The sequence below is a fragment of the Bactrocera dorsalis genome, chromosome 6, assembly GCF_023373825.1.
Source record: "Bactrocera dorsalis isolate Fly_Bdor chromosome 6, ASM2337382v1, whole genome shotgun sequence".
Lineage (NCBI taxonomy): Eukaryota > Metazoa > Arthropoda > Insecta > Diptera > Tephritidae > Bactrocera > Bactrocera dorsalis.
Genome location: NC_064308.1, coordinates 23,396,201 through 23,417,312, shown reverse-complemented (window position 1 = coordinate 23,417,312; position 21,112 = coordinate 23,396,201). Strand labels below are relative to the sequence as shown.

Here is a 21,112-nt window from a genome sequence, read left to right as displayed (position 1 = left end):
TGATTGTCATACAGCGAGCTGTTGCATTCAGGTTAAGAAGGGGTTTGAGTGTGTCATTGCTGCGGAACGATTGGATTTCCGACGATGATGTGGAGAGGGAGGGATATCTAGGGAGCAAGAGGCTTCTAGATGATAGGGTTAGGTGTAGGTGGCAACAACGTTGGGACTATAGTCCTAACGGCCGAGTGACGTACAAGTACATTCGGGACGTTGGATTCGTTGAGGAAACCCAGACTTCAGATTCTGTCTGAGTCTGGGTTTTCTGCTTACGGGACATGGGCCTCTGAATGCATTTTTGCATCAGAGGCACCTATCAGATACGTCAGGGTGTTTTTGTGGGGCGGGGTTAGAAAATTGGTCGCATTTAATTGCGGAGTGCCCGGTGTACTCGGACATTAGGGATCTGGGTGGTATGGGGATTAGCTGGACTGATGGACGATTAGATGTTAGTGGTGTGATCTCCACTAGTCGGGATACCGAACAGTTAGGGTCGTTTGCGCGTGAATTATTTAAGCGGCGAAGGCGGTTAGCTGGAAGTTAGGGTTTTTAGTTTTTTGTGTGATTGGTGTGTGCAAGTGATGTATGTATGGGGTCCAACCCCTGGCCACCAGTCCAGAGCAGTATGGAAGCTCAACTGGTAGTAGTTTCGGCTACGAGGTCTGACCGGAGACTTAATTCTGGTACCACGGGGAGCAGGAGCACTTGGAGGTAACTCCAACCTGCTCATGCGGACTGGCCCCTCGGGGAGTATTGTGGTGGTTGTGGTTGAAACCCAAATCGCGGGAAGAACTGACTTTGTCAGTTGAATGTGGAGTTGCATTGCAACCGAGTGCCGGACCCAAAGCACGGCAGAGGTTTTAGATGGGCCTCGAACCCGACCAAGGTGGTTAGTGTTTCCATTCCACACTGCCAATTGGTACTGATAATGCTTAGCATTCTCAGGGCGCTGATCAACGCATTGATTTGATCCGCTGTGCTTTTGAGCGCCGTGGAGTAAGGTTGTCGCCAGCAGGTACCCACGTAAAACACACCGGACGTTGTCCGTCTGTCCGTGAAAGCTGATGAAGATATCTTGATGAAACTTGGTACACGTGTTCCCCGGCACAAAGAAGTGACGAGTTCATAGATGGGCGTAATGGGACCACTGCCACGCCCACAAAACGCCCTTGAAGGAAAACTTATAAAGTAAAAAAATCAAATGCTATATACGCCAGAGACTTTAAATTTTACCTCCGCATTGATATGATAAGTCTTTAAAAAAGCCGGTGAACAAATAGGACAATTGGCGGTGCCACCCGCCTACTTATAGGTAAAATCACATATATAAGGATCTGGTCTACCGAAATTCAAAAAATATATCTTTCCGGTAACAGTGTTTCTTTGGGCCTAAAATGGATAAAATCGGGTGAATATATATGTATATATCGGCCAATGTGTAAGATATCTTAACATGTTTCGAGTATACTCATAAGAAATGGTCTTCTTTGAGTTTATGTCGCAAACATCGGTATTACCCCAAAATATTAATATAATGATTTATAGTAGCCAATGTCTCGGCTGGATATTGGGCCTAGCCAATTTTATTCGAGAAATTGACTCCAGAATAAAAAATTCTCCGTTTTTCGAAGTGCTTTCAAAGATCGAAAATGATTTTAAACATCAATATTAATTATAGTATTTAAATTACTAGAAAATAGAAAAAATATAAATATAGTCTACCTTTTCTTCATATTCGAATGGTAAATATCGTTTTTTTTATCAAGCATATACTATATGAGAGACACTTTAATAGGTCATAGTTGGATCTTCGAAAAAAGAAATACTTAATATTTCGAATTATAAGTATGGTTTATGAAATATTCATATCGTTGTAAAAGTGATGGAGTGGATTAATACTTTATTTTTTTCTTCATATTTTGTAAGCTCCAGGTTTGCAGATTTTTTATTTGAATAAACGCAGTTTTTAAATCGTTTATAGTTGTCAGCGTTAGCCATTTCAGTTGATTTGAAAAATATTGAGCCTTTAGTATTTACTCCAGAGTCCGTTATCACCTTTACAAGGGCAAGCTTGAATAGTGGGTTCGAAAACCCATCCCCTTGTGGTAGGCGGTTTTTTTTAAATAAATTCAGTTAATATGAAGTCTCAAATTCGTACCAAAACTGTCTTTCGTCAGTATGGCTTTAATAAGTTTTATTTTTTATGTCGACCAAACTCATACAAGCCGCCATCCGCCTGGAAATCTATAAACAGATGAAATGTCGTTATACTATTTTTCTGAATTTTTTTTTCAAGAATTTGTGTTATTATAAATATCTGTTCAATGGTGCCTCTTCCAGTTATAAATCATGATAGTTAGTCAACTATAATTTGGTTTACGAATGGGTGTAACCGTTTCTGCAGAATTATCAGATGTACATAATTGCAAAATCGACGGCAAACACCTCGATAGTAGTAGACATTTCAACCAAATTCGGTACATAATATTCCTCTTATATTATCTTATTTCATAGTATGAAAATGAGCGAAATCGGGCTGCAACCACGCTTCCTTCCCATAAAACACAATTTTAAATCTCATTTGGTTCTTTCACCTTCCTGTATACAAATCAAGAAGAAATTAATTTAACGGGATAAACCAAATAATCCGTTTAGAGTATTCTACTTTGGGACCAAATCCAACATAGTCTGTTTAAGCCCTTAGGCACAGAATATTTGGACCCCAGTACCTATCGTTTATTTTTGACTGAACATTTTGGCCAATGCGCGAGATATATAATTGAAATTCAGGGATAATCTTTTCCTGACTATGGTATGTCTGTGTGTCAAAAGTGGGTTGAGTCGTGTCAATACTTCCTTAGCTTTCATATACATATGTACATATGTACCTAACCCAACGATTTTTGAAATTCAAGGTGACTTTATACCGCATGGTATATCAGCCAACATATGAGTTATCTCGATGAAAATGAGAGAACGTGTTATAATAATAAAACTGTATCTTTGCGCCTAAAATGAATAAACCTAAACGTTACCTAGTCCAAATATAACAAAAACATAATATAACCAACTCCCATATACTATATGTATTAATGATAGCGATTTTTACCTCGGACCTTTAATTAGCAAATAAAATTTCCTACCATGCCATGTACATAACATAACGGTATTGCCATAACTAAAACAATAGCTATGAACTAATATTTTTACTTTCAAGCACAACTAAAAATAAATTTTTGTTTACTATTGTGCACTCAGTTTTTTTTTATACTTTTTCGTTAATCATATATTTAAATGGTTGAGTAATGGCTCTGCCAACACTGCAAATGAACCGACAACGAATGAATGCATACATATACATATGTGAAAGTTGCGCAATGAACACTGAATTAGCGCACTTCCACCCTTGCAATACAGTAACCATGTGCACGCATATCCCTAGTACTTAGGTAATCAGTCAACCTTTAAAACTAGTAGTAAAATAACTAACATTATACCGATTCAGTGAAATAAGGAGTAGGCTTGGTAAAAACATTTCTAATTTATGTAATAGTATTTATTAGTCAGTGAGCAATATCCAAGCAATGCAGTGGTATTTTAGTGAATTCATATAAAAGTATAGTGTACTACTTGCTAATCGCCGGTGCAGTGCTATATTTTCTAAATATAAAATAAAAGTATGAAACAAAAGTAATTCAACAAATCTTAATTGCTATTTCGTATTTATTTTGAAACCTTAAATAGTGACACTGAATGTATTTCTTCTGCTTATATACATATGTACCCGACATATTGTTAATTTTTTGAGGCACCAAGAACAAATGTGTATATTTCATAATACAACAAATCCATAGAATGGTGATTAGCAAAAAAAAAAAAACGCTTTATACGACAACAAAGATACCAGTAAAAGCCTTAAAAATTTATCAAATGCACAATGCTTATTAGCCAAAAAAAAATCTAAATACAATATATACAGCTGTATACACACGGAATAATGTACACGGCTAAACCGGCGCATGCGTTATTTCTACGTTCATTCAGGCAAACTTGATAAAAGTGAATAGGAGATTGTCACGTAAAAACGGAGCTGCCATGTCTAAAATGAATAATGTTATATATATAATGTTTACATTAATGTAAACGTTTTGAATATTTTATTATTTGGCTCAGATGGAGTTTAATTAATTTTTAAATCTTACTATTGCTTTCCCCGTACAAAAACAATTTTTAAAGCTATACTTAAATTCTATTTTTTCATTTATATTTCTAAATGCAATTTTATTGAAAATATTTTAAACGGTTAATATCAAATTTGATACAATATACCATACACCATCAAATTGCATTAATTTTTCTTTAAATATCTAATATCTCCGTGAACCAAGAGTCAGTTAAATAGTGGTAGTCTTGGTTCTGTTGTTATCATAAATTACGCAGCTCTACAAAAAAAATCTTTTTCTTGTTGTCCTGAATATTTTAGCAGATGTAGTGGTTTTCAAATGTCTAAGTTACGGATTTATTCATCAAAGTGTTGAATGTGTTGTTGCAATATAACGTTAAATATCCCATATTTTAATCAATTATCGGCTTATTATCAATAAAAATTAAAATTTTCAGTCATGATTAGAGTTCTCCCCACCTCAGACTGCTTACCGAAAATATGTGAAAAATTATGCAAAAAGTCTTAAGGTTTTAATAAAAATCAAACAGTCTACAAAATGTCATTTTTTACTCAAAGAATATCTGGCGTTCGTTTCAAACGTAATTCGCATTAGAAGTGAATGGAAGGCTGAAACATCTACTTACAGATACTAACACAAAGATTTTCTAACTTCCGATTGGCTTTACACCGCTTATATCGGTCAATAAGTAGTAATCTTAATGAAATTCAAAAAATATATCTTTCCGGTAACAGTGTTTCTTTGGGCCTAAAATGGATAAAATCGGGTGAATATATATGTATATATCGGCCAATGTGTAAGATATCTTAACATGTTTCGAGTATACTCATAAGAAATGGTCTTCTTTGAGTTTATGTCGCAAACATCGGTATTACCCCAAAATATTAATATAATGATTTATAGTAGCCAATGTCTCGGCTGGATATTGGGCCTAGCCAATTTTATTCGAGAAATTGACTCCAGAATAAAAAATTCTCCGTTTTTCGAAGTGCCTTCAAAGATCGAAAATGATTTTAAACATCAATATTAATTATAGTATTTAAATTACTAGAAAATAGAAAAAATATAAATATAGTCTACCTTTTCTTCATATTCGAATGGTAAATATCGTTTTTTTTATCAAGCATATACTATATGAGAGACACTTTAATAGGTCATAGTTGGATCTTCGAAAAAATAAAAACTTTATATTTCGAATTATAAGTATGGTTTATGAAATATTCATATCGTTGTAAAAGTGATGGAGTGGATTAATACTTTATTTTTTTCTTCATATTTTGTAAGCTCCAGGTTTGCAGATTTTTTATTTGAATAAACGCAGTTTTTAAATCGTTTATAGTTGTCAGCGTTAGCCATTTCAGTTGATTTGAAAAATATTGAGCCTTTAGTATTTACTCCAGAGTCCGTTATCACCTTTACAAGGGCAAGCTTGAATAGTGGGTTCGAAAACCCATCCCCTTGTGGTAGGCGGTTTTTTTAAATAAATTCAGTTAATATGAAGTCTCAAATTCGTACCAAAACTCTCTTTCGTCAGTGTGGCTTTAATAAGATTTATTTTTTATGTCGACCAAACTCATATAAGCCGCCATCCGCCTGGAAATCTATAAACAGATGAAATGTCGTTATACTATTTTTCTGAATTTTTTTTTCAAGAATTTGTGTTATTATAAATATCTGTTCAATGGTGCCTCTTCCAGTTATAAATCATGATAGTTAGTCAACTATAATTTGGTTTACGAATGGTTGTAACCGTTCTTTCAGAATTATCAGATGTACATAATTGCAAAATCGACGGCAAACAGATAGTAGTAGACATTAGAAAACACAAACTAGATCGCTGCCGTTTACCAAAAGTTTTGCATTGTTCTGTGAAACGATTCGAGAATATTTGTTAGCTATTGTGTACTCATTTCAAATTATGATTCGACTGTTGTTCAGTTCAATTAGCATAATCCATATATGCACCTATGTAAACAAAAATTACTGTATCATGGCAGTGGATATGTGATGTTGTTTTGTTTTTTGAAGTAAAAACAATATTCAAAGGATTCCTAAATGAATACTGAATACATCCTAATGATAAGAAATATAATATTTTATACATGAATTGTTTTGACTTTCAACAAAAAACGATGAAAAGTAGCGTATGCCCGTCCCGAGGTAAAATTTTTTACCAAATCGGTTTAGCCCTTCTTGAGTTATAAATGTATGCATATAAGGAGCTCTGCAGGAGCTTCTGCAGGACTAAAAGAATAACTTCCAAATTTTCTCGACTTTCCGTGTCGTGGTTCGGGCGCAATGAGGCACATAACGAAATTGCGTTTCATTTTTATATATTAAATACTTAGTGAAGTTACCGGATAGTGTTTTGCACTGGAGTTTGTCTAGAGTAGGCGTATTATTCCCATTGCTATGGCATGCTTAATTGTTGCCACACCTGTTGAACAACATAAAAATATGACGGAGGGAAAATAGGTCCATATGCTTATACCGTTCTGCAGGCATCTCATCTGTTACAGGAGCTTTATCCAACCGTTTTTTTGTATTTGCAAATTATTGCGAGAAAAGTTTAGAGATGCGATTATTTCAAGAAATTGTGACGTTGTGAATTCTGATTTAACACCATTAGACTACTTCTTGTGGGGTTATTTGTTGTCATTGGTCTTTAGCAATAAACCAACTCTACATTATTCAACGTGTTATTCATAACAGACGATTTAGTGGAAAAAGTACTCGAAAATTGGGTAAATCGAATTCGTTCATGCCGAAATTTCAGTCAAAATCGATTTTTGTTTGAGAAGCCGCTCTTTTATCAAAAATTTTATTGTGCTTATTCCTTCGACTTGCTTTACTAGATTTAACATTACTTTCATGAAAACTATTTGGCGTGTTGACACAGCAAATATAATCTTGCAACATGTTGCTAAGGAGTATATAGTTTTTTCATCTAATGGTTATACGTGTCACCTAAAACAAAGCGAGAGGTATAGGATTATGTTATAGGTATACAATGACAATAAATGTTCAGGATGAGGAGAAAAGTTGAAATCCAGGTGACTGTCTGTCTATCCGTCCGTTCGTGCAAGCTAAGTAAAATTTGAGATTTCTTGATTAAACTTGTCACACACGTTCCTTGACAAAAATGTAAGCCTGAGGAGAAGGGCGTGAACAGGCCACTGCCACGCCTACAGTGCTCTTAAGGGAAAACTCATAAAGTGCCGTAACTAGGTACAAAAATAAGATATAAAACTGTAATTTGTTTGATGTACATATCTTCTAGGCCACTACAGCTACAAAAGCCCAATTCGCTAAGAACAATTCCAATAATAACTACTACTAACAGTGTAAAAATTGATGAAATCGGATTATAACTCTGCCCACTCCCCATATAACGGTACTGTTGAAACCTACTTAAGGCGCTATAAATCAATAACTAAATACAACAGGGACATTAAATTTCACCCCCAAGGTGATATAAGAGGGCTTTAAAGGAGCCAGTGTAAAAAAGGGGCATCTGTTAGGTAAAATCACACCAGAGATATTAAATTTTACCCTCGAGATAATGTAAGAGATCTTTAACGGAGCAGGTGTAAAAATTTGACAACTGTGTAAACTCACATATCTCATGACCTGCTCAACCGATTTCAACTAATTTCGGTAAATAAAATATTTCCAATATTTCTGTTTAACACAACCAGTTTCTATATAACTCGATTTTAAATTTGCAGTATTCTATCTTAAGATTAAGAATTTTCAAATTCATCAAAAACTGTTCAAACCCCTTGGTACCGAATATTTGGACCCCAGTACCTATAGTTGACTTTTCACAGCAAATATCGGTCAATGTCACAACAGACCAAAAAACACGAAACCAGAATTATTCTAAAACCAAAAAAAAAAACAATATTCGACAATTCAAGTAAAATAAAAGACATAAACAAAAATTTACTTTTTAACATCGCGTAGCTCTTTTTATCTACGGCCAATTCTTTTGAACATCGTGGTATTGATTAGACGAACTTGGATGTGTACCGTTCTTTCATTAGTATCTGTGTAATTTGGGCGCTGTCTCAGTCTTATTTCTAAATGATCCTTTAGATTACCTAAAGGGTTTCCATAAATCTGAACTTTGACTTTAATTACTTCAATTGTATAAAAGCCAAAGCTTTGTATTTAGTGCGAGAGAACCGTGGCATTTGTATTGGCGGTCGACCGCAAAACAATTTATGGTAATTTATAACTAGTTTTAAAAAGTGCCGCATGCAGACATTTCTGTGTTTTGAAATAAATTTTTATACAATATTAGATGACCCGGTAAACTTCGATTCACATATCCTAACTTTTTTATTTAATCTGTATTTTGTTTATTTCATATATGTATGTATGTTTTAGTAACAACTCAAACAGTTTACATAAACCAACACACACACTTACACATTCAGCATATATGTATTCTTCTGGTTATTAAAAAAAGTTTGCTAGCAATTCAAATGAATACAAAACTTAAATATATGCAGGTGGAAGAGTATGACGAAAAGCACCTTGTAACAGAGTAATGGCTCCACCAAAAATGAATTTGAATGAATGCATTTGTAGAATCCTCGCCATTGCGCTGTTATTGATTAGGAACGTTAAACATGCCAACCTTATAGTTTATCCGGAACTCTTTCGGATTCGAATGAAAACATGTCGATATTACATTTACAAACAATGTGTTCAAATTCGTTTCAGTGGTGATTAAAATATAAACATTCGACAACCAACTGGCAACTGAATTTTTTTCAAGAGATATACAAGGTCGCAAAGAAACAGAACTTTTTAAATATACCTGTTTCTGGTGGCGCCACCTGTTGGTGGGTATATGAGATAAAAAGTTTGATCTCCTCTTGACATTTCGTAAACATTTTCAGACAATTGGATAACTACAATCGATGTTATCGATCAAAAAGTGACAGCAGCTTTTGGTCATCGGTCGTAAAATGCGTTTTGAAAAAAGAGCAATATTAAATTTTGTTTTAAACTTGGGAAAACGTTTACTGAAACATTTCAAATGACGAAAAAAGTTTATGGTGATCAGTGCCTATCCTGTAGTAATGTGCATGAGTGGTTTAAGAGATTCCAAGAAGGTCGTGAAGACCTCTGTGACGATCAGAAGTCACCGAAAAAAAATCGTCTTCAGAAGTCAAAAATAAAGACAATGCTCATTTGTTTTTACGATTCCGAGGGTATTGTACACCGAGAGTTCGTCCCACCTTGCCAAACGATTAATGCTGTGTTTTACTTTGGTGTTATGAAGCGTGATGTTGCACGATAATGCGCAGTGTCATCGGTCGACGCTTGTCACTTTGACAAAAAACTCCATATTAACCATTAATCACTCACCCTACTCACCTGATCTGCCACCCTGTGATTTTTACCTATTTGGAAAACTTCATTTGCCCATGAAAGGACACTGGTTTCAGGACATTTCAGCTATCCAAAAGGCGACGACCGATATTCTCAAGAGCATTCCGAAAAATGACCTTAAACACTCATTTGAAATGCTTATTGACCGGGCTAAACGCTGTATCGAAGCACAAGGAAACTACTTTCAATAAAAAATATAACTTTTGAAAAATATTAATTTTTTGTTGTTTTTTTTAACAGTCCTGTTTCTTTTGCGACAGACCTTGTGTTTCAATTAGAGAGATACGTATTGAGTCCACGAAACAGCAAAATAAAATTTTCTTTACATTCCAACCATGATTCAATTAAAGAGTGATCCTACTTTTCCTACTTTTTTAAAGAAAAATAAAGAAGCTTCAAATTTATTATCATTGGAAAGAACATTCTTTGACTTTTATTTTATTTACATATCGCCACAAGAAAAAGTCTAAGGGTGTGGTGATGCTTGATGAAATTACAGCTCTTGAATTTTTCAGTTTGTTTTTCGTCCCGAAATGCCGATAAGCTGAGCCGATGTATTGACTCCAGCTGTACTTACGAAAAGTGCCCTTGTAAAACTGTGAAATTCGGCCGGTTTTTTTGCATAGCCACCTCTTTTTCGCTCGGCACTAAAAGGGTTAACAACAAGGACAACCATTGAAAATATTATTATTATGTATTTTTTGTTTGATTTACGTTGCCAACTCAAATAAAAGTTTTATATTCGTATATGCCTCTCAGTTTTTCCATATATCTTTTTGCCTTTCTGGGCTTACATCATAAACATTTTCTGGGCTTATATCATAAACATTTCAAATCGCTTATATATGGTCCAGCATTTTTCGCGTTTTAGCGAGACAAACGAATGACATATAACACTTAGTAAATTGGTAGACGAGCAATCTTAGGATACTTAGTTAACCATTTCTTAATTCGATGTAAAATTGTGTTTTATATTAATTTTATACTGATATATAACAAAAATAAAAATCCAGGACATGGCAGTGTTCGTTTCTGTGCGTTGCATTAAAATAATACATCAATAATAAACAGGAAATTGCTGTGTTTATCTTGTGTTGATATAACAATTTAAAGTGGTTTTTGAATTAAAATTTTGAAGACTAAAAGAAGTTTTCGGAAACCTCTGAAGTGCACCAGTTTTAGATTAAGTATAATTTTACATAATACAGTACTTCGCAAAAGAAAGTGGTGATGTCATAATATGGAAATGGACTCGTGTGGGATTTATGGTACACAACAAATACCTCCACACATGATAAGGCGTATAGATGCACATAAATATAATGGCGTTTTCTTTTCTCTCAAAATAGTTGCATTTATTCTGCCCTATTCTTGGACCCTATTCTTGGGCTGTCATTTGCATGTTATTTTGATAACTTTTCTCGTTTTTTTATAGTTATTTTTTTTTTAAATCCAAAGTTATTACTAATTATAATGACTAGATAAATTTGGTTAAACTCAATAATCTAAATTGCGAATAAGTTGGTTGGCGGATTTTTTGTTATTTTCTGAAAATTAAAAATTTTGACAAGGTTTAATAATGTTGCCTTTAAATGAGCCAACTTTTTCATCGAGAAAAGAAAACGCTAAAAGTGTTGGGTGAAATTAAACTAAAATTCTCTAATTATAGCTTGCAATAGCTCTATTCAAATTTTAAAAAGTACGACAATAAGTACGTAGAAGTAGGAACCGTTTTATCATGTCTCTAATCAATTCAACTACAAACCCAGCAAATGATGAAAATATTGGTAATGATGAACATTATAATATTGCCAAAGACAAAAATCCACAACAAGAGCAGCAGCATAAATGCGAAGTACAACTAAAGACGCCCAATCGTTGTCTGGAACAGCGCAAAAAGCTTAGAGTTTATAACAACCTTGCGACAGATTCCAGTGTACCAACAAACTTCCGTGGTGTCACATCAACAAATGTGAATTATTCTATGCCTGTCTCACATAGGCAGCAGAAAAAAATGGAGCAATCTAAAAAATATTTAGGCGCTGAAAAGGCTATAAATCAAAAGTACGACAAAATACCGTCTGAACAGCAATCGCCACCATTACATAAAGAGTTACTAAAAATTAAACCGTCACCACTTTATGATACAAATGACAACTATCGCAGTTGTGTCTTTAATTTTAATAGTAAAAAAAATTCCACACACATTTTCAGCACCAGCAACAACACGAACTATGATAAAAATGGTGACTGCATTGGTATCTTAAGTGAAACCAACAAACCTTACATCGATAAGAACTTTAGCAATAGCATCGGTGAACGACTCGATAATATCGGGATTGAATCTGTCCAAGTTGGCGCAGGGCCTAACTTAAGTGCAAATAATTTATCATTAAGTGGCGTCAGTAAATCTTTGAGAGCACTCGATTCTGCACCACAAACCGGTAGTATGGCATCTATCACCAGCGAGCAGCAACTCTGTCAGTTGTACAATTCACAGCAGCATTCCGATTATATAATATCAGATTATATGGAAAAAATAGCGACGCGTATTAATTTATTAGATACAGAGTTAAAATTTGCTTGGCGTGCACTCGATTTGTTATCTGGTGAGTATGGTAAAATTTGGGCGCGGTTGGAAAAACTCGAGAAGATCTCGTTTGAACAGCAGTCAGTTGTAAATAATTTAATAGGTTTAATAGCACTTAAACATGAACAGCAAGAACAAAATGAACAACAATCTGATTGTGTGACACATTTAAGCTTTCTTGATACCTCAAAATCTACCGAGAAACAAAAGCTTACATCGTTCGATTACTTGCTGCAAGGTGAACAATTATTGATGTCTAATTTAGTTGAAGCCGAACAACAGGCCATTCTCTTGAATAATTCAGCTGCTATACTATTGCAAGATATTGATGCAGAATGCACTTCTAAAATATATAATAACTTGTTACAAGAGCTGAAGAACGATACATTAGATGCGCTGGATGCCGTACGAATAAACAGCGAATTGGAAGCGCTTGACAAGTTATTGCAGCAACAAACAAATAATATATGCAATTCTGGTGAAATAAATGTCATACATCAGCACTTGCGAAATGAAAACAAAATCGGTCATAATAACCATTTTCAGGTATCAGCAGTTCGGCGTGATCGCCAACGTAAATATGAGCACAAACTCGCTGTAATGGTTGATGACGCTAATTTGTCGCTGGAAAAACAATCTGATTGCAATGTGAGCAGCTCGTTAGTAACGTTGAACTCAGTAAACCGACAATGTTTAAAAAATCAACAAGTATCAGATATATTATTGGAAGAAACCAAGTCACATCAAGAGCCAAATTCCCATTTAAGCTGGCTCGACTCTTCGAAAGTAACAGATTTCGATCTTTTACATTATTATCAACAACAACTGTTGGCAAACGATGCCAAAAATGAACTGTCTCAAGAATTTCTGTATAGCCGTAAACTTTTGGGGAAACTTACACAGCCAGAAAGTTTTAACAGTTTTGATCAGTTTAAAGGCAGTTGTAATGAAGCCACTAATATAACAGAAAATATGCAGAATTTGCCGAAGTTAGATGATAGTATATTCGCTGTGGCACTGCCAACAACAACAATTGAGACAAATGCAACAGTATCGAATACACGCTCAACGCATATCAGCCCGGAAATGTATTGTGATTCGACTCATAACATACGCGAGAAGAAAGATTTTGATAAGACAAGAGATATGGATATGAATGATTTTATTAGGAAGGATAAGTTTTTTCAACAAGTGGCCTCTGAGCAAGGCGAACTCTTGCAAGCGGATGTACCAATAGAAGACACGGGTGGAACAATATTATCAGTCGATGTTAGAAACAATAGAGAAGTGACCGAAGACTTTTATAAAACACTTAATGAGGCGTATCGTGATGACGCTCTGAACACAGAAATTTCCAATGTTGAAAGTTTATTGAAACATAGTGAAGCCACAAATGAACATATACTGAGCAGTTTGGGCACGGGTAGCAATATACGCGCAGACAAAGAGGAGAGTGGTATTGGCGCTATACTTTCAAAACATTCCGATATAACTAAATCTCAGTTAGTTTCAAAAATAGAAGTTACATCGGCACAAGCTTTTAATGCTTGCATAACGACAACGGCAGCAAATACAAAAACTACAACAATAGTCGCAAGAAGAACGAAAGACGCTAAAAAACACAAAAAGAAAAAGCATCACAATGACGAGATGGAAATGCTGAACAATCTGAAAAGCGCGCTTGCCCAAGCTGCTGGCCTTCATACACCCAGTCCTGTATTCCCTAAAAAAACGGCAATGTATTCCAGTTTTGCGTTCGCCGAGGAACAATATGTCCAAAATAACTCAAATAATGGTGATTACTATTCAACTGCTTCATCTTCGGAGGACGAATACAGAGCTACAAAAGTTCAAGGAGCTCAAGATCATTATTGTAACCAGCTGAATGAAGACAAAACCATACTCCTCGACAGCATTGGAGAGATATTGCTAATGGAAATAAATAAAATACAAGATCTTCAAGTATTAAGCTCTGCACAAATTCTCACACTACGCACTCTGGTTAAAAAAGAGCATAATTTTTTTCAAAAAATACACCAAGTTAATAAGAATCTTTTATTACTGCTTCTGAATCCGATAACAATGGGCGAGGAGCTTCGTACACTTGAAAATGATAAAATACGAAAGTTCGAAAAAGTTATGAAAACCTTGGAACGTAATATAGACACGCTGAAAAAATTAGTTGGCAACTCGTTTGACGACTATACACGAATGTACTTAACCGATGATGAATTGGTGCTGATAAAAAGAACTGAAAATAATCTGGCTGATGATAATGAAGCTCTGTCGAATATCATGAAAACAAAAAATAAAAAACTAAAAAATTCTATGAAAAAGCAAACAGAAAGGAAAGAAAATGTAACTGGCGATCTTGCAGGTACACAAACAATAATTGATATAGATAAAATTACACCTTTCACAAATAGTTCCATCGATAGTGATAAGGCACACTTTGACTATAGCGCTCATTTACTTCGAAACAATTCCAATTTGGATGAACAACTAAAAATTTTAGAAACTCAAGAACATGAGATGCGTCTTAAAAAATTGCATGTTTCTACCATAAGCCCTACAACCAACATCAATGATATTATAAATAATAAAAGTGGTCTCGGACAGAAACCACAATGCAATTATTTGGCTGGCATGGATATGGAGTCGGAGCATATGCTGTTACAAACAACAAAAGCAACACCTAATAGTCAAGATAAATCATTGGGTCGCGCTACTTCGGTAGCAACACTTTACAATAATGATGAGTATATAAAGTCGCTAAAGAGAAGCCTGGAGCGACACAATAGCATGCTTTTTCTTTTACATTTACAACATCCTGAATGCCAAAGTAAAACAAAAGCATATCAAGACATTTTGGCTTTGGACATTGATGGCATACTCTTAGCTGGTGTTGGTGGGACTCAAAGCCCACCACCGCCAGCGCCCTACGATGACGATGATGCAAATGCAGCCATTGACAGCAATAACGATGATGTTCAAAAAAAGGCGACTTTTCAGTTGGTAAATGATGACACCGTTGCAGGTATAGCTAACCTATCGGTACCATCAATAAACGCCTTAAATCCATTTCATACACATAGCGCGTCATATGACAATGCACAATTAGAATTGTTAAATGCGGGACCAAAACAAACAAAATCGAATTCTGGCGTTTCATCTATAAGCCGTTTGTCAAGCTGGGAGAAATCCCTCAACTCTACGCTATACGGAGTTGGCGTTGTTAGTACGAACGCTGATAAATACAATCCATTTCTTAATAAGTGTATGAGTTTGCAGTTACTTATGTCTGAAGATTTGGAATCAGTAAATAATAGTGCCACTAATTTGTGTAGTTCGGGGTTGAATTCAAAGGCTTGGATGGCCGCAGATCTGGATAATGGTGATTTGAGTTTAAATGATACTAGCTCTACTGAAGCAGAACCGGAGATCACAACACGTGCCGTTACCATAGCGACTGCTAATTCTGTTATTCCAACGATTATTAGTACAACTAATGCCACTTTTTCCAACAATGGCGATAAAATAAAGCAAAAAAATAATTTAATGCCCATACAGCAAGCGACATTATCGACGGAAAATAATTACCTGTTGAATGAAGAAAACTTGAACTATATATGTGAGTTGTCTAAAAATATGCCCATTTGCTCAGTCTATGAGAGCAAATCCATTTTCAATAAACTCAAAGTTGGCACCATGGATGAGCATGTACGTACTGTCGATGAAGTCCTTGAGTGGGGTCATCGGCAGCGACAACGGCAGACACCAAAGAGACAGCAAAGTGTAGCAAATATGTTAGGTGATCACAACCGGCGTATGCCGGATCTTTTACGCAGACCCACATATACAACTACGCTAGAAGGGGTCGGAAGCAGCACTTCCGATAGGACAAGTATACAGTCTGAGGATAGGTGTGAATCATCCCAAACACATAAAGGACAACTTACTGATCGTCTCGTTTATTATCCAACATCTAATGATATTAAAGATTATAATAGCTGCAATAATCTAAATTTTTTGGGTAAGAACCATTTGGAGTACCCTTATCAACATCAACCTCATCAGCAAATGTCATATAATCATGGTTTAAGCTGCTTAGCTCCCACCAATTTTTCTAATGTGGCAATAAAAAAGGCAGTAAACACACATCACCAACATTACATGCTACATCGTTCTTCACCAGTCGTCAATGAACAAAGTAATCAGATATTAAAACAGAATAATTTTAACGGTTCTCGAAATTATGTATTTCAATCCAAACAGCACAAGAATGCAGAGTTGTCCACTCCCTATGTTTTACACGGTGCGCATTATGATGCCGAATCAGCACAAGATATTGACATAGTAGCATCTTCAACGTCTGCCGGCATAGTTGGTTTATCCGGTAGTGAAACAACATCAAGCACTACATTTAAAGTTTGGAATAAGTTTACTAATTTTTTGCCGGACAATTTAAAATTGAAGCGATCTTTACGATATGGTCGTTCTCGGTCATTGCCTACGAGCCATGACAATTACATGGAAGGTAGAGGACCTTTCCAAACAAGCCAAGATGATTGTTACCCTTCAGTTGTTGGTCACATGGCATCATTCAATGTGTCTCGTGAGAACATGGAACATAATCGTAATGTGTCACTGCATAAAGTGGCTACGGAGCCAACAAGAAGCTGGCAGCAACAGCAGAGTGGCAATAAACATTCGCGTAGCAGTTTTGATTTTTCGAAACGTTTCTACAAACTACCCACAAAGCTGGTGCAGCATGCTACTCATCCTGGTGCAGTCCCCGTTGCTAGCACAATTACATCAGACATAATTGCTGCTCGCAATTTAAATTGCGGTGATACAACTAATAAGACTGTAGCTGGTAACCATAAAAAACGTTCAAGGTTTTCAGCGACTGTAAATAATTTAATGCAGAAAGCCAAAACTGGATACAGGCGTCACAGTTTTGTAGCTCGTGGAATTACGGATTCTCGTGCTGCGGCTATAGTATATAGTGTATCAGATACAGAGGCGGATGTACCCAGTTTTAATTCTTCGGATAATGAGGGCTCTATAGTTAGTGATATTGGAAATTTTAGTACATTTTCAGTGGATACTGACGGACGTCATGATGGATGCGATACTGAAATATATGATGCAAATAAACCTCAACTTCAATCTTACGGTATAAAGTTTTTTAGTAAAGAGCTTGGAGTCAGAAAAGATGATGACGGAAACAACTATAAGGGAGTTGTGTCTTCCGATGTAAAAGATAGTGGACTGAGTGATGTTGCGCAAGTTAAGGATGATGAAGAAGCTGGCCACATATTTGGACAGAATGAAATTAAAGAAAATGAAATGCGTGATTTAACCGTCAAAGTGACACCTTCGAATACATATATACGTCACAAAGAAACGGTTACGGCAGATACAAAGGAAAACGAAGTTCTTGATTTACAGTCAAAAGTATTGAAACCACCAGATCAATATATAAATACGATTACGGGAGGATTTAAAAATCTGCAAAATCAAGTTGAAACCAAATTACATAGTGCAAATAAATCAGTTTTAACAAAAAATAATTCAAAGGCGATGGATAATTCTCACGTCTTGCTGGACTTTGTAAGAACTCCCAATCAAATGACTTCGTCCACTGTCGTGGATAAGAAAGAAGGGAAATATAATGATGATGGTGTTTTAAATGAAACAGAAGTACCATCAATAGCTGTGACATCAGCTGATAACTCACATCCATCACTATTACTGATAGCAGAACCGATAACAAGTGAGTTTGCTAATCGAAGTTGGGCAGCACAACAGTCGCTTGATGTCTCTCTAGGTTTAACTGAAGAAGATGACAATCGCAGTCAGCATTCTTTCCGCACGCTGTCGTCATCACGTCGTCAAAGCACTGAGGATAGCATTGATACAGATGATGAATATTTTTGTTATGAGTTAAGACAGTTGGAAAAATTGGAACAACAACGAAAAGCCGAATACCTAGATGAAAGTGATAAGAAGTCAACAGTAGGCATATCCCTGGTTGATAATATACGATTGTTTTCACAAATCGATCAATTAACTCTGAGAAGTACAACTTGCTATAATAATTCCCAACATATGTATACATATGCTACATTTGATAATAACAATAAAGTTGTCAATAATACCGGGTTGCAATTTTCTGCTGAAAACAAACCAGACGAGGCTATTAAACAGCTGATGTGTGAAGTCTTTAGAGAATTGAAATGTGTTGTCAAGGAAATACCAGCAATAGACAACGTGAAAGCGGTGTCACCATTTAAAGTAGTGACGACGAAATCTTCACAAAACCGCTGGTTTTCCACGAAATCAACCGTCTCAAGTAACTTTGAACGTGTGACAAAAGTTACTGATTTGCATAGCGCATGGCAAGATATTAATGGAGATGATTCGCAACATGGGTATTCTGATATGGATGCTGAGGAACATGCTCTGGAGGAAACTGGCAGCAGTGAAACTATGGATGAAGGCAGTACGATTAATACACTCGTATGTGCTAATAATGCAGCACGCAATAAATTCGCAAAATGTCATAACCTTCATCAGCAACAATCAGAACAGAAAACACAGCATGTTAGTGGTGAACGTGTAGCTCAACATAAGCGTTTTCGCAAGCGACGTGATCGCCGACGGATGACCGATAATAACAACGATAAGGATAATGAAGCAACTAATCATGATCCGCAGCATCAACATATCACTACCTCTTCATATTCGTCTGAAGAGGAAGTGGCCAGCGGAATCAAACTTTATAAAGAGAAGGCAAAAACGAGTCAAGGGGGTGGTAGCAGTAGCTGCGATAAGCATAAACGGTCAACCATAGCTACAATTATAACAAATGAAAATGAAAGTTCTAGCAAACCAACGCAAAATGACCTGTTGCTAAATTCTGCTACGAAAGCAAATGTGATGGATGAAGATATATATGTTGATTTTAACGAAGATGATGATGTAAATAATGTGAGTATGTCATCCAGTGCCACACTTGGTCCAGATACACCAGCTGAACTAAGTGAGGAACTGGAAGGCGACCAAAATATTTATAAGACCGTTCCAAGCTATCAAGCATTTAAAAGCAATCAAGAGAGCATTGAAGTATCTAACATAAGTGTGAGGGTGGAACAAAATTTTGCTGATGCTGAGGACGAAAATACCGGGTTAAAAATTAATCATAGAACTGCTCCAACTGTTAACAAGATTCATGAACATTTAATAAAACTTGAGAAAGAAACACAAGACAACACACAAATGGAAATACATCTATTAAGTCATGATTCTAGTGCTGAAGTTAGTGGGACGCAAGGTACAAATATCAATACATCAGTACTTGGGAGTAGCAAATGGAAACTTCTGAAAACTCTGAAAGAACGGAAAATCGAAGAAAAAAATTATCAAGTTAAAGCTAAAGACGAGGAATGTAGTAAAGATCGTGCAAAGGTAAGCATTCCAATATTAACACAGAATCTGAGCTTGTGTGACGGTTAATCGTAAACTATCATACAGAGGTCCAGTAGGTAAAAGCAATCCCTCAAGAACTTCAAGTGAATGAATAAAAAGGGTAACTGATGTAATTTATCTACTTCTGGTAATCCAGCACAGTCATTTGCTTCGAATGGAGAATATTTTTTCTATTCTATTTTTTTACATTAGAGAGACTTCTAACACTGCTATTCTTGATGTTGAATCTTCTGAGCACTGAATGTCGTAAATGAGAATCTTTGCTCTCCAGGGAATTCATCTTTTCTTTCCTCCAAAATCCGATTGTAGTGGTTTCAGGCTGTTCATTTTAGACCTTGAATGCAAATTATCTAAATACATAAGTTATTTGACAGTTTACAGTAAATGCTGGGTAGGGGGCACTTTACACCAACCTAACATGCTGCAACATATTTCCCTGTTCGAGATATTTCTACCGAATTTAGAAACAAAATATGATACGTTTTCATTTCCATCACCAAAAGTAATAATTGAATTAAAATACATCAGATCGAAAAAATTGTTGTATTTGGAAATTAATTTCGTCAACAACAACATTTGTGTCCGCTAATGTAACCCGATTACGTAATCAGTTATGATCCAAGTAGTTATTTTTTTTTCTTGAAAACTACTCTCAATAATTTTTTTTTTTCGTGAACAGCAGTGATGAAGAAATTTTGCGGTTTATTGCATTCCTTATTTAGTTGCAGTCTATTCTAAATTTCTAATATCATACAATTGTTCAGAATATATTGGTGCTGGTGAATCAATTTGAAATTGTACGCGCATATTTAAGGCGAATACAAATGTTTTAATATAAAAATAACTATAGTTTAAATATTCGTTAATTTAATTGGCTAAAGTAATGCAAAGAATGTCCGGTCTGTCGGAAATCACCAAACAGTAGTAACACAGAAAAGTCGAAAAGGTAGTCATTGCCGTTTAAATATTGAATTTTTGTGACCAATGCTTCGAGAATATTTCTGAGCCGTTTTGCACTCATCTCAAATTATGATTGAATTTTTTCTCAATACTGCATCTTCACCGCTATTTTTAATACGCTTTTATTAGTTTCTATGTAGCGTTTGGTTTGTCATAAGTGCTTGTACGTTCTACAGCCGTCATCTAGTAAAGTAGCCAAACCGTCTGGTGATGCAACTACCAATGCGATTTATTGTTGTGACATTAGAAATGTTTTGCCGGTTCCACATGATGCGTCCAAGAAAAAACCGCCTTGTTCAGTAGCAGCAATCAGTATAATCCTAATTGTATAAAATCTCACCTTATAGGCCACTCACAGTTTTTGGTAAAAGGAAAAATGTACTGAATTCTAAGGAATCGTTATAAAACTTGTATTTCCTTAAAAATTCACTTAAAAGTTATTATTATAAAATGAATTGAACAGTAGTTTTAAAACCGTTAA

The 21,112-nt window shown here is 35.5% G+C and overlaps 1 protein-coding gene across 7 annotated transcripts in view; it reads left to right on the top strand.

Moving 5' to 3' along the window:
* Nucleotides 1-3,389: 3,389 nt before the first annotated feature.
* The window catches only part of LOC105222832 (uncharacterized), a 186,869-nt gene continuing 169,146 nt past the window's right edge, over nt 3,390-21,112 (top strand). For 3 of the 7 annotated variants that reach the window (XR_007423202.1, XR_007423201.1, XM_049459956.1), the window contains exon 1: nt 3,776-19,650. Coding sequence is in view for 5 of the 7 variants with exons in the window: in XM_049459956.1 (XP_049315913.1) it covers nt 11,326-19,650 (8,325 nt within the window). In the remaining 2 variants the exon portion in view is untranslated. Of the gene's footprint in view, nt 3,675-3,753; nt 19,651-21,112 lie in introns of those variants that run through there. The other 4 variants (XM_049459958.1, XM_049459957.1, XM_049459960.1 and 1 more) reach the window with 4 other exon arrangements.